Below are 12,600 nucleotides of genomic sequence, written 5' to 3' on the forward strand. Positions count from 1 at the left end.
TCTTATTTATCCCTGTAGTTACTCCATTTTCTAGATATGGCTGTGAAATGTGATGCACTCATAGCAGGAAGATCAATGCAAAAAGTAGTAAGAAAGACCAAGAGGCTCTGAGGGTAGAAAACGAAGGGTAAATACAAAGCAAACTTTTTAAATGGTCAGTTCCAATGAAACACTATTTTTCCAGCTGTAAGCATTAAAAACAAAAATTTTTTATTGTTTTTGAAAACTTCAAGTCCTTTACCTATTGCCCTTTTCCCACTTACTGCTTTAATAATACAAAAATGTAAAACATCTCTTAGGAATGTAAATTATAGACCAGGAATGATAACTCAGGCCTGCAACAACAGCACTCTGAGAGGCCAAGGAAGGAGGATCTCTTGATCCCAGGAGTTTAAGACCAGGAGAAGACCCCTTCCCTACAAAAGGAAAAAAAAAGAAAGAAAGAAAAGAAAAAAAAAATTAGCCAGGCGTGGTGGTGCATGCCTGTGGCCCCATCTACTCAGGAGGCTGAGGTGGGAGGATCACTTGAGCCCAAGAGGTTGCAAGGCTACAGTGAGCCATGATCATGCCAATGTACTCCAGCCAGGACAACAGAGCGAGACCATGTCTCTAAAAAAAAATGTAAATTATGTTACAGCAAGAATGCTGACTCTGTCATGTATGTTAATGTTCCAAATTGATAAAGCTGGCTTAAACAACAATCTCCACTAAGGAAAAACACTGCATTATATAATCTAAAAATTTAAATTACTTTAATTCATTATACTTAAGGAGAGAGATCTTCCAGGCAGAGCTCGCAGTGAACTGAGATCAAGACACTGTACTCCAACCTGGGCAACAAAGTGAGACTCTATCTCAAAATAAAAAGAAAGAGAGAGAGAGAGAGAGAGAGAGAGAATGAGAGAGAATCTTCCTCAATTCAGTGAGAAAAACAGAAAAGGAATAGATGACAGTCTATGATTGGGCCTATCACTGGCTCTTGATTCCAATTCCTTATATTTCTTTTCATCTTAGTAGTTACCATTTTTTAAGATATACTACCAGTGATGATCCTTGTAAAGGGAGATATAGGACAGAATTTAGGAAAGAATATCCCAAGCCTACTCTCTGCCAATGTGATCAGATCCTCCTCACCTGTATTTGTTCCTCCTAGAGTGAACCCAGTAGCAGGTTTAGATCCAAAGAGCCCGGTTCCAAAACCACTTGAAGGAGCAGATGTAGTTGCTGGAGTTGCAGTACTTCCAAGAGTTCCAAAATTGAGCCCCACAGAAGGGTTGCTTATTTAAAAAAACAGAAACAAAACAAAAACCACAGGCACAAAAGGAAGTCTACTAGAGCCAATATTTACTTAAGAAAAATAAAAATTAACTAAAGATAATTCCATTCATGTAACATATCTAATACATTGTCATAGGACCCAAAAACAATGATAAATTTACCTTTAACCCACAAAGTTCAAATGTTTCTGTTCTTCCTTAAAAATAAACCCACATGTAAAAGTCTTAAAAAATATAGTACCCAATTTCAAGAAAAGCAGTCTATAGCAATAAGCATTTCAGAACTCAAGGTAATCATAAGTAAAGATCACAATTATTCTGCTTTCACCAATTTTTGAAAACTAGCATATTTTTAAATGGCCATAGTTATTCTAAGTTGTCTTCACTACCTCTCTGTTGCTGCATCACCACATTCATGGAGTGATGTGGGGTTGGGGAGAGCATATAGTTACGTATCTTACCACCAAAAAAAGCAAAACAGAAAATCTAGTGGGGACATTTCCTGGCAAAAGTTAAATGCAAAGCAAAATCATCCTGTCTCGGGATTATGTGTTCATTAGCAGCAACTATTCAGAGAGTGTTGAAAAGCTTAAAAAAAGAACAGCTGATAAAAACAAGTGAATGTGAACAAAGTTCACAACTTTTCAACTGCTCTTATTAAGACTCAAAAGTTCAGATTTGCTATCTAAAGGTGGGAAGACAAATTGTGAAAATAAGTAAAAAATTTTGACAAGTTGACACTTAAAAAATTATGTAGGAGAGTTAAGGGAGATTACATAGCATAATGGGGAATCCTCTTTATCCTACATATTCATTGTTATTACTTCCCTTGCTGCCCTTTCATAAAGAATAATCATGAGAGAACCCAATATCATGTTTAAAGTCTCAAAAGCCCTGGAATGTTTCAATGAAACAGGAAATGTAAGAGGAATCCAGTAGCGTGGCTGGGTTCCAGTACCAATTCTCCCATGTTCTGGTACTTGCTGTTCCTTGACCTTTCTGAACCTCTATTTCCTCAGCTGCAAAATGGAAATTAATGGTACCCACTTAGCAGAATTTTTTTTAAATATAAGGGTTAAGGGACTGAACAGGGTGAATTAACTTCAGTAAATGTTGCTATGACTGTTATCATTAGGGATACTTATAAATTCAACTAAACATATATGTACAAGGTGTTATGCCAGGTACAGCAAGGGAGCAGAAAGAGGACTAAACCCTTAATCAAGGAACATGCTGTTTACTGGGGGATAAACAACATAAATAACTGTACTCCAAGCCAGAAGAGTCCAGGTTACTTGGGTCTGGGGGTCTTCAATTTCATAATCAGCTCAAGAAGCCACTCAGGTTTTTGCAAACATTGGGGGACAGGGGAGAAAGGAAATATTCAAGCAGTAGATAATTCAAGAAGTAGAAATGTACACCTTCAGTAAGTTTATGATTACCGTAAGGCAGATTATAATCAAGTACCAAATGATAGCAAAGAGATACTGCAGAAGTTTGAGGCAGAGCTAATCACTGAGATAAGAATGGAGACAGAGGAGCTTATTAAGCGATAGAACTTGAGATGGGCCATCCAGACTGAGTAGGTAAAAGGAGAGGAAACACTTAGTTTACCACTGATCTTTAAAATATGTTTGTGTGCACCAGAGAATTCGAAGGCAAGGCAGAAAGCAGAGCAGGGCTGCAAGATCTCACCAACAATTAAAACAGATCTTGGCCAAGCTGAGTGGCTCATGCCTGTAATCCTAGCACTTTGGGAGGCTGAGGTGGGCAGACTGCTTGAGCTCAGGAGCTTGAGACCAGCCTGGGCAACATGATGAAACTGTCTCTATCGAAAAAACAAGAAAATACCCCGAAAAACAAAAATTAGCCAGGCGTGCTGCTACATGCCTGTATTCCCAGCTACTAAGGAAGCTGAGGTGGAAGGATCACTTTAGCCCAGAGGGTGGAGGTTGTAGTGAGCCGAGATTGTGCCACAGCATTCCAGCCTGGGAGACAGAGAAAGGTCCTGTCTTAAAAACAAAAAACAAAAAACAAAAAACCCCCACAGATCTTTAAACATTTACTCTGAAATTGAAAAGTATTTTTAAGAACATATTGCTATAATCAAAACTAAGTGAGGTATCACACACAGAAAAACCTAAGTGAGCACTACAAGCAAAAGAATCCAGTATGTAATGGCTATATCCAGACAACATAGGTAGTACAACCATAAAAGAGGCATATATGCCAAAAACATTTAGCTTAGCTGGTGGTAGTCTGATCACATCGTTATTTTGAAACTGCTGTGTGTATAATGTGAAATAGAATAAATGACTATCTGGGGGATATTAAAATACTATTGGCAAATTTTGAAGACTCACAATTAGGAAAATGGTTATTAAGCTTTCCTTATTCCCAAATAAATCAGTGATCTCATTTTTTAAAATTGCTATTCTGGAAATATACAAAAGATGAAAAGTAAACATTTGTATTTTTATGCCATGAATTAAAATTTAAAATTTCTTAACAACAGGCCGTGCATGGTGGCTGAGGTGGGTGGATCACCTGAAGCCAGGAGTTTCAGACCAGCCTGGCCAACATGGTAAACCCCCCATCTCTACTAAACTTACACACACACACACACACACAAAATTAGCTGGGTGTGGTGGCGTGCCTGTAATTCTAGCTATTCGGGAGGCTAAGGTAGGAGAATCACTTGAACCCAGGAGGCAGAGGTTGCAGTGAGCACCACTGCACTCAAGGCTGGGTAACAAGAGTGAGACGTCTCCAAAAAAATAATAATTGTATACATATATAATTTCTTGACAATATAACTGAAGATATTATGAAGTAATAATGGATGTTGAAAATATTGCCAAAGAAACACATCAAGATGAAATCTTATTTTACCACAGAAGCAAAAGAAATTTTGGTGGCAGAGAAATTTACTAAATTCAAGAAAAACAAAAGCTACCCTAGACTTGACCAATTACCTCCTCAAACCAGTGTTATCTGCCAAGGACTTGATAGGATGTGCTATAGAAAAGCCAACTTGACTCTATCACATCAGGAATGCTATTTTAACTTGCCCAGCTGGCCCTAATGTGGACTTCATAGCTAACATAACAGCTAACATTTACTGAGCACTTAGCAAGTGCCAGACTTGATACTAAATATTTAAATGCTTCATCTCACTCATCAACTCAGGTAATATATTATACTCCTTTTCCAGATGTAAGAACTCCTCTAAAATGACTGACCTCAAGAGATTTAATCACCAGGTGGCATTGGGGGCTGTCAGGCCTCTCAACCAGCACTTTAACAAATTTATGTCAGACTGTCTCCTCTTTCATTAATTTATCCAAGCCTCTCTAAAGCTTGGGTAATTTTCTTCTAGCTTATTACTAATAACTCATTTGCTCAGTCATTCAAATTGTTATTAAAACCCTTTTTCTATGCCAGGCACTGTCCTTGGGACTGAGAATGAGGTGGTAAATAAGACTCAGACCCTGCCTTCAGGCAGTTTCTAGTCAGTGAGAGACATAGATATTAATTATTCTCATGCTGGTATCTAACAACAAGTTAACAATAAATATAATGAACTGATTACAATTGTGATCAGCACGGTAAGAGTACTATGAGAATGGAAACCTCCCCTAGACTGACAGGTCAGAAAAGGCCTCTCTGGGGAAGAAATCATTTGATAGTCGCAAAAGATAAGTAGGCATAAGAACTAGGTATATAGGGTAGAAGGAAGGGGTTGGCAAAGCCCACTTGAGGAAAAGAGAAAATGCCATGTTGCTAGGGCAGGGTTTCTCATACTAAGATCAGGACCATAAGAGAAGTATAAAAATTAATTCATCAAGTCCTAAGAAACATTAAAAAAAAAAAAGAAATAGAATGGAAAATATCAAAGTGCATCCAATGAAGTAAGGGTAAGTGTCTTTCTCTGAAACTTTTTCAGTTATTTATTTGTGTGCAGGTACTGGTGTACTGGGTGGTAATATAGCTGTTTGTCTGTTTTTAAAAGTGAGTCTGGATAATTGAAATAAAAAGACCGGCTCCAGATGAGTCCCCAGAGGTTCCAGCAGAAGTGGACTTTGCAGACTATGGTGGGTTTGTTGTTGTTGTTTTAACTTCATTCTAAGGATAGCACGAAGTGATTACAGGGGGAGCAATTTGTCTTTTAATTATTCTGGCTACAATGTGGCAAAACGATTGAAGACGTTGATGGGAGTAGTTGTCATCTAACACAAGACAGCTAGTTAAAAATCTGAAAAGAATCAGAAGTATTTTCATAAGAATGTAAGGATCAAGAGAGCAAGACTCTTACGTTACTACCTAAAAACAGAGCCTTGCACATTGGAATCTGTCCAATAAATATTTGTTCCAAAATGACAATAGCTTGAGCAGGGTGATGGAATTGGAAATAAAGACAAACAGAAATGGCAGAAGTAAAATTATTAGGACTTGGTGTTGAGCGAGTAGAGTAAGAATAACGGAGGACGAAAACTCTCAAATGTCTGACTTGACTGTGTAGTCTGTGGTTCCTCTCTTTTTTTTTTTTTTTTTTTTAGACGGAGTTTCGCTCTCATTGCCCAGGCTGGAGTGAAATGGTGCGATCTCCGCTAGATGCAGCCTCCGCCTCCCAGGTTCAAGCGATTCTCCTGCCTCAGCCTCCCCCATGTTGGTCAAGCTGGTCTCAACTCCTGACCTCTGGTGATCCGCTAGCCTTGGCCTCTCAAAGTACTGGGATTCCAGGCGTGAGCCACCTGAGCCACCCAGGCCGGCCTCCTCTCTCTTTAAACTGCAGGTCATGCTGAGGTTTTTGCCTTTTAAATCTACAGCCACATCTTTTAAGCGTCAGGAGATATCTTGCTGACAGTGTGCACACTTAACTTCATGAACCCCTCCACCTTTATTTTGAAAAAAATTGAGCTCTAAAGCTTAAATCTCTCATTAAAATGATGTCTCACCATTTTGTCTCTTTCTGGACAGTTATGTTTCTGTTGCCAGCTGAACTAATGGGTTGCACAAAAACGAGAAACATGCTACCTACATTTTGTAATTTAAGTGAAAGACAATGTTGAGTTATTACGACATAACATTCTCGCGTCAAATATACTAAACTGCACATACTGCACAAAATCACCAATCAACACTGTAAAAAGGTGCTTTTGTTTTTTTTAAACAATAACAGATAAGGTCCCACGTGGCACAAAAGCTTGAAAGGCTGGTTATAAATAGCTGCAAAGTTATCAAAACACCCTAATATCCAAAACTGCAAACGCTGCAATGAAATCCGAATGATCTTATTACAAAACCCCACAATATGCTACAATTTCATTCATTCATTCAATGATCGTTCCATGCTTAAGACTGATGCCTCGCTGAAGCTCCGGGGTAGAGCCCTGGGCCTCTCCACCCAGTCAAGACCCCTCTAGGTCCAAACGATGCCTGAACTCTACGTGGATTCTGGAAACCTCACGGCACAGAACCCACCCCGCCCTCTACCTCACCAGGCCGCGCTGGGCCCGGGCACCGCGGCGAGCGACAGGCCTACGACGCCGGCGGCTAGGTAAGTCCTACCCTCCAGCCCCACCCGAAGGAAGCCAGCGGGAAGGGAGAAGACGGGGACACCAGGAAGCTTCCAGGGGTGGGGGGTGAAGGAGATCCGGCTCAGGAAGGCAAGAAAGTGCGGTTACCTAGACGTTCCAGTCCCGAAGGAGAAACCGCCGCCGGTGCCGGTCCCGCCGGGGGCCACGGTGGTGGAGCCCAGAGTCCCGGACCCGAAGGAGAACCCCGTGGACATGTCTGCCCAGAGCTCGACGCCGTCGGCAAGATGAAAGGGGGTCTGGGACACTTCTCTCGCCTCAAAGCCGAGGCGGGCCGGGCAGCATCTCTCTCGCCCGGCACTGACCTGGCGGGAACTTGAGCCCCAGTGGTTGCGAAGGCGAGGCTGAGTGGGTGGAGCTACGACGCAAAAGCAGGGCGGCGCTCGCCGCGTTCCCGTAGCCCGCCGGAAGTGAGCCCGCCGCGCAGGGAGCCCTGGGACGAAGGTAGGAGTGGGCGAGCCGCGCAAGGCACCCCGGGATCGGGCGGGATCGGCGCACAGCCTAATCTCTTAAAGGAGCAGGCTCCCAGAGTTTCAAAACAGTAAGACCATTTCTGTTATTTTTAGTTCTTCCATCTGACTGACATAAACCGCACTTTAGGGTGACGAATGTCAATGACTGCTTCTATTAGCCTCCTGCCAAAAATGATGCTCAGAATCGCAGAATTGGGGAGGCCCCTCGTGAGCATCTCCAAGCTCCCCACCCAGAAAAGGAGACGGCTTAGGACTTTCGTTGGCTGCTGCCCCATCCCTGAGAAGGGAGGGGAGCGGAAGGTTCGGAAATCAATGGATACTAATCCATGCATCCGTCCCACGACGTGAGCCCCACCCCTGCGCCGCAAGCCACTCGGAGCCAGTCGGGCGCGGGTCAGGCGAGCCCGACGCGCAGCCCCGAAGGGGACCCAGGAGAGCGTCCCAGGTGTCCGTGGGGCGCCCGGCTGTGGTCCTGGCGCCCAGAACTGACCAGGTCCCCTGGATCTCCTGGCCTGCGGTTAAGTCCACAGATACTGTCCGCGCATCCTGATGAGGGAGGGCGGGACCCGGGGCCGAGCGCGTGCAGCTCCCCCAGGAGGGCGATGCGCGGCTCTAGGGCGCTCGGATACACGCCATGCTGGAGGAACTGCAAAGTGGGAGGGTTAGAAAACGCACAAAGATGTGCGATAGAGGGCCAAATGTAAGGGGTCGCTTGCATTTCTAGGCCAACTCTAGGAAAGTTCGCGTTTAAAGACAGACCCTCCAGCGAAGCATCCGGAAAGACTTCCTGGTGGTGGTACATTCGAGGGTTGTCATCATAGTGTTAGTTTTCATATTTCCCTCAGGGATTGTTACATTATTCCCCCAAATGGTTGTCCTACTCGTGATCTCTAACAAAATCCATCATATAAGCAACCCCCGGATTTATTCTCCTAAAACGATACCCACCACAACACTGCCTTGATCTAAAAAGCCCAGTGGCTCTTTAGTCTGGCACTTGATGTCCTCCATAAGATCAGTCTTTATAACCTCATCTCACAGCTCTCCTTAATTCAGTACTTTTCCTTGCATTGAGCTTGGGCATTGCCACCAGCTGCGGACTGAACATATATCCCTCCTCCCCCAATCCGTCTGTTAAAGCCCTACCCCACCCCAATATGTTTATATTCGGAGATGGAGCCTTTGGGAGGTAATTCAATTTAAATAAGGTCACCCGGTTGGGTCCCCCATAGTGAGATTAGTGCCCTTATGAGAAAAAAAACAACAAAGAGCTTGTTCTCCTCTCTGTGCCATGTGACAGAGCTAGAAAGGGCCTTCACCTGGAACCCAAACTGCCCCATCTTTATCTGGGACTTAGCCTCCAGAATTGTGAGAAGTAAATGCCTGTTTTTATACCTACCTCAGTCTATGGTGTTTTATCAGCCAAGCAGACTAATATACCACCTCTGTGTTTGTATAATTTAAAATAAATATGTAACATTTTATCTTATTACTGTTTTAAATTTAATTTAACTTAATTTATAGTTTATTTTATTTTGTTCACTCTGTTGCCCAGGCTGGAATACAGTGGTGTGATCTTGGCTCACTGCAACCTCCGTCTCCTGAGTTCAAGTGATTCTCCTGCCTCAGCCTCCCAAGTAGCTAGGATCACAGGCACACGCCACCACACCCAGTTAATTTCTGTATTTTTAGTAGAGATGGGGGTTTCACCATGTTGGCCAGGCTGGTCTCGAACTCCTGGCCTCAAGCAGTCTGCCCACCTTGGCCTCCCAAGGTGCTGGGATTACGGGTGTGAGCCACCACACCCGGCAATAACATTCTAAATGTCATGTAGGTCATAATGGGAATGATAAAAAAGGAAAAAGGGATCTATTTGGACTAAGATATAAATTAAAACTTCATAGTTATCGAACAGGAGGCAAAAATAAAAGATTGTTGTGAGTTTTAAAACTTTAGTGTTACAGAGAATGCCATTTTCAGTGATGGCTATAGGGTGGTCAGTAAGAGGATTGTTCACATAAAATCTAGGGACTTCCTTTTGACTGAAAAAACAAAAGAGCCACATGATTTTTATGGGAAATTAGAAAGATGCTCCCTGGGTCTTTTGATTTCCTCATGTATTCTTTCCAAAACTTTTAAAGAATACCAACCTACAAATTAGTAATAGCAAAATGGCTGGCACTTAAATATATGTAATTGAACAAGACTTGTAATATTCACAGGAAGGAAATAGCATGTAAAAATATAGTAGGGATTAATATAAGATGTTTAGAATGGGGGAACTGGGTATGAGGAATATGAGAACTCTCTGTAATAATTCTGTAAATCTATAACTTTTAAAGCTAAACATTTATAAAAGAAAGGAAATCTGACTTAGGTTAAAGTTTGGGTTTAGGGGGAAGCCATTCCAATTAACAAGCAAACTATTCTTTCAACTTTGTTTTATCAAATTTGAGTGTAGCATTTCTTGCCTTGTATCTGGCAGAATAGCTTAAGTTATGCTATAGTAATAAATCCCCAAATCACTCAAGGAGGAGCACTGCAGAGACAAAAACTGGAATGCTTGATAAGCGGTGTCGCTATCTACCACTAGGTGCACCAAGTGAAAGACTAGACCTCAGAACCTTTCGCTGCTGTGGCCTCAGCCATGAGTATGCTCAGGCTTCAGAAGAGGCTCGTCACTAGTGTCCTCCCCTGTGGCTAGAAGAAGGTCTGGTTGGACCCCAATGAGACCAGTGAAATCGCCAATGCCAACTCCCGTCAGCAGATCCGGAAGCTAATTAAAGATGGGCTGATCATCCGCAAGCCTGTGATGGTCCATTCCTGGGCTCAATGCCAGAAAAATACCTTGGCCCACTGGAAGGGCAGGCTCATGGGCATAGGTAAGCGTAAGGGTACAACTAATGCCCAAATGCCAGAGAAGGTCACATGGATGAGGAGAATAAGGATTCTGCACCAGCTTCTCAGAAGATACTGGGAATCTAAGATTGATCGCCACATGTATCACAGCCTCTACCTGAAGGTGAAGGGGAATGTGTTCAAAAACAAGCAGTTTGTCATTGAACACATCCATAGCTGAAGGCAGACAAGGCCCACAAGAAGCTCTTGGCTGACCAGGCTGAGGCCCGCAGGTCTAAGACCAAGGAAGCACACAGGCCAAGAAGGAGGAGATCATCAAGACTTTGTCCAAGGAGAAAGAGACCAAGAAATAAAAGCTCCCCCTTTGTACATACTGGCCTCTGTGATTACATAGATCAGCCATTAAAATAAAACAAGCCTTTAAAAAAAAAAAAAAGACTAGACCTCAGAGACCCCTTCTCATCTCATATACCTTGTATCAGTTGTTCTATTCGTGAAAAAAGAAATTACATCCTTACATTCCACAGGAATGGAACTCCACAGAAAGCAGTTCTCAATAAGCTCAGTGGTTTGGTTAGTCAATTGAAAACGGTAAAATAGCAGTAACTGAGATTTATGCATACCCAAGCCTGAATCCTATCTGTAACTGAGCAGAACCATAGAGCACTGGAATCTGGCTTAACCTTCCTGACCTAGTCTAGTTAGAGTAACAAATCCTGTCCCAAAGGATCTTCCAAATATTACTGTTTTTAACATTATAGGACTTGAACCTGTGTGTCACTTCCATGTGAATTGCTGTTTCCAAGGATGAAGCAAGTGCTTCAGCTCTAAGTTCTACAGCAGGTCACTTTGTCTCTCCTTGATTCTTCTATTGTAGGCATTCTGTTAGAGAACTCCCATCTTTTGCTGATTTGCCAGCTGGATGATGACATTGTTAATGTGTCATAATCAAACGGAATTATCCAAACAGAAATAGTGCTGTAAACAATTTATTTTCTTTTTTTTCTCCTTTTTGAGACAGGGTCTGGCTCTGTGCCCAGGCTGGAGTGCAGTGGCACCATCTTGACTCACTGCAACCTCTGTCTCTCTGGCTCAAGTGATCCTTCCACCTCAGCCTTCTGAGTAGCTAGGACTACATACAGGTGTGCACCACCATGCCCGGCTAATTTGTTTATTTGTAAAGATGAGTTTTGCCATGTTGCCCGGGCTAAAACTTCTCATTGTGTTTGCATTAATATATCTAAAATAGGTGATTGCTTTGGCGGGGGTATTCAGATCAGGATAACCATCTGAAAACCTCTCAGCAGAGGTTCTAACACAGAAAGAAAGTGGGCACCTGAAGTCTGTTGAAAGGAATCTGTAATATCTCCAGTTCTGGTTCTCTGAAATATCCAGAAGAGAGTTTATCTTTTAGAAGTTACATGTAACCAGTTGCCTTCAATTACAGTCTTTATCTTGAAAATTATTCTCAGAAAGGTTCTTAAATATTTTAGGGTTTTAAATATTTAAGTAGTGTCCTTCCACTTTAAAAATTTAAATTCTCAAGTAATTCAACAACAACCACCAAGTGTATAAAGAGAGATAAATCAATAATGCAAGTTATACGGTGACGCTCAAAACAAGATATGTGGGTGTTTACTGCAGTAATTTGAAATTTTCAAACTAAAAAGTTACGGGGGAAAAGCTTAAAGCTAAAATAGAAGTTCCCAATCACAGGTCAGAACAGTAATTGTCTGTTTCCTGATAAATTTTTCACTCATTATTCAAGAAATGAGAAAAATAAATGTAAGGAGTTACCGTAAAGCTAATTGTATCTTATTCAAATTATAGTCATTTCTTTTGAAATACACCCTTCCTATCGGTAAAGATGAGACCTGAAAAAGTTGCTTTTATGACTTGACAACCTTAGTGGATAAAGAAGACAGAGAAGAGGAACTACGCAATGTCAACATAAGATAAATGATGGAAGCTATCTCCTGGCCACCGATATTTTATTCTTTCCTTCCTTCTTCCTTAAAACCTCAGTCTTCTCCAGAGTGGCAAACTAATCACGTAAACGTCTCCAGCTTCCTTTATAGGTAGAGGTGGGTAGGAGGCATGTGATGAGACTTCCAGGATCACTCATTTTCTTGGGGACAGATAGCTGGCATACATCTGTTTTGCCTTTCTTCTCCTTTTTTCTTTCTGCTGCCTGGAACTTAGACACAATGGCTGGATCTCCAGTAGCCATCTTGGTCCTTGAGTGACTTTAAGAACGGAAGTCGGCCGGGCGCGGTGGCTCAAGCCTGTAATCCCAGCACTTTGGGAGGCCGAGGCGGGTGGATCACAAGGTCGAGAGATTGAGACCAACCTGATCAACATGGTGAAACCCCGTCTCTACTAAAAATACAAAAA

At 42.2% G+C, this 12,600-nt stretch overlaps 1 protein-coding gene and 1 pseudogene across 3 annotated transcripts in view; one reads left to right on the top strand and one right to left on the bottom strand.

Moving 5' to 3' along the window:
- Window positions 1-7,278, bottom strand: part of NUP58 (nucleoporin 58) — a 38,556-nt gene extending 31,278 nt beyond the window's left edge. For 2 of the 3 annotated variants that reach the window (XM_003919741.4, XM_003919740.4), the window contains exons 1-2: window positions 6,965-7,277; window positions 1,135-1,277 (exon numbers count right to left, since the gene is read on the bottom strand). In XM_003919741.4, coding sequence (XP_003919790.1) covers window positions 1,135-1,277; window positions 6,965-7,071 — 250 coding nt within the window. In that variant the 5' untranslated portion in view covers window positions 7,072-7,277. Of the gene's footprint in view, window positions 1-1,134; window positions 1,278-6,964 lie in introns of all 3 variants that reach the window. The other variant, XM_074387919.1, reaches the window with a different exon arrangement.
- LOC141581677 (large ribosomal subunit protein eL19-like) lies at window positions 7,220-12,395 on the top strand (annotated as a pseudogene).
- Window positions 12,396-12,600: the final 205 nt, after the last annotated feature.

The sequence above is a fragment of the Saimiri boliviensis genome, chromosome 16 (assembly GCF_048565385.1).
Source record: "Saimiri boliviensis isolate mSaiBol1 chromosome 16, mSaiBol1.pri, whole genome shotgun sequence".
NCBI classification, from domain to species: Eukaryota; Metazoa; Chordata; class Mammalia; order Primates; family Cebidae; genus Saimiri; species Saimiri boliviensis.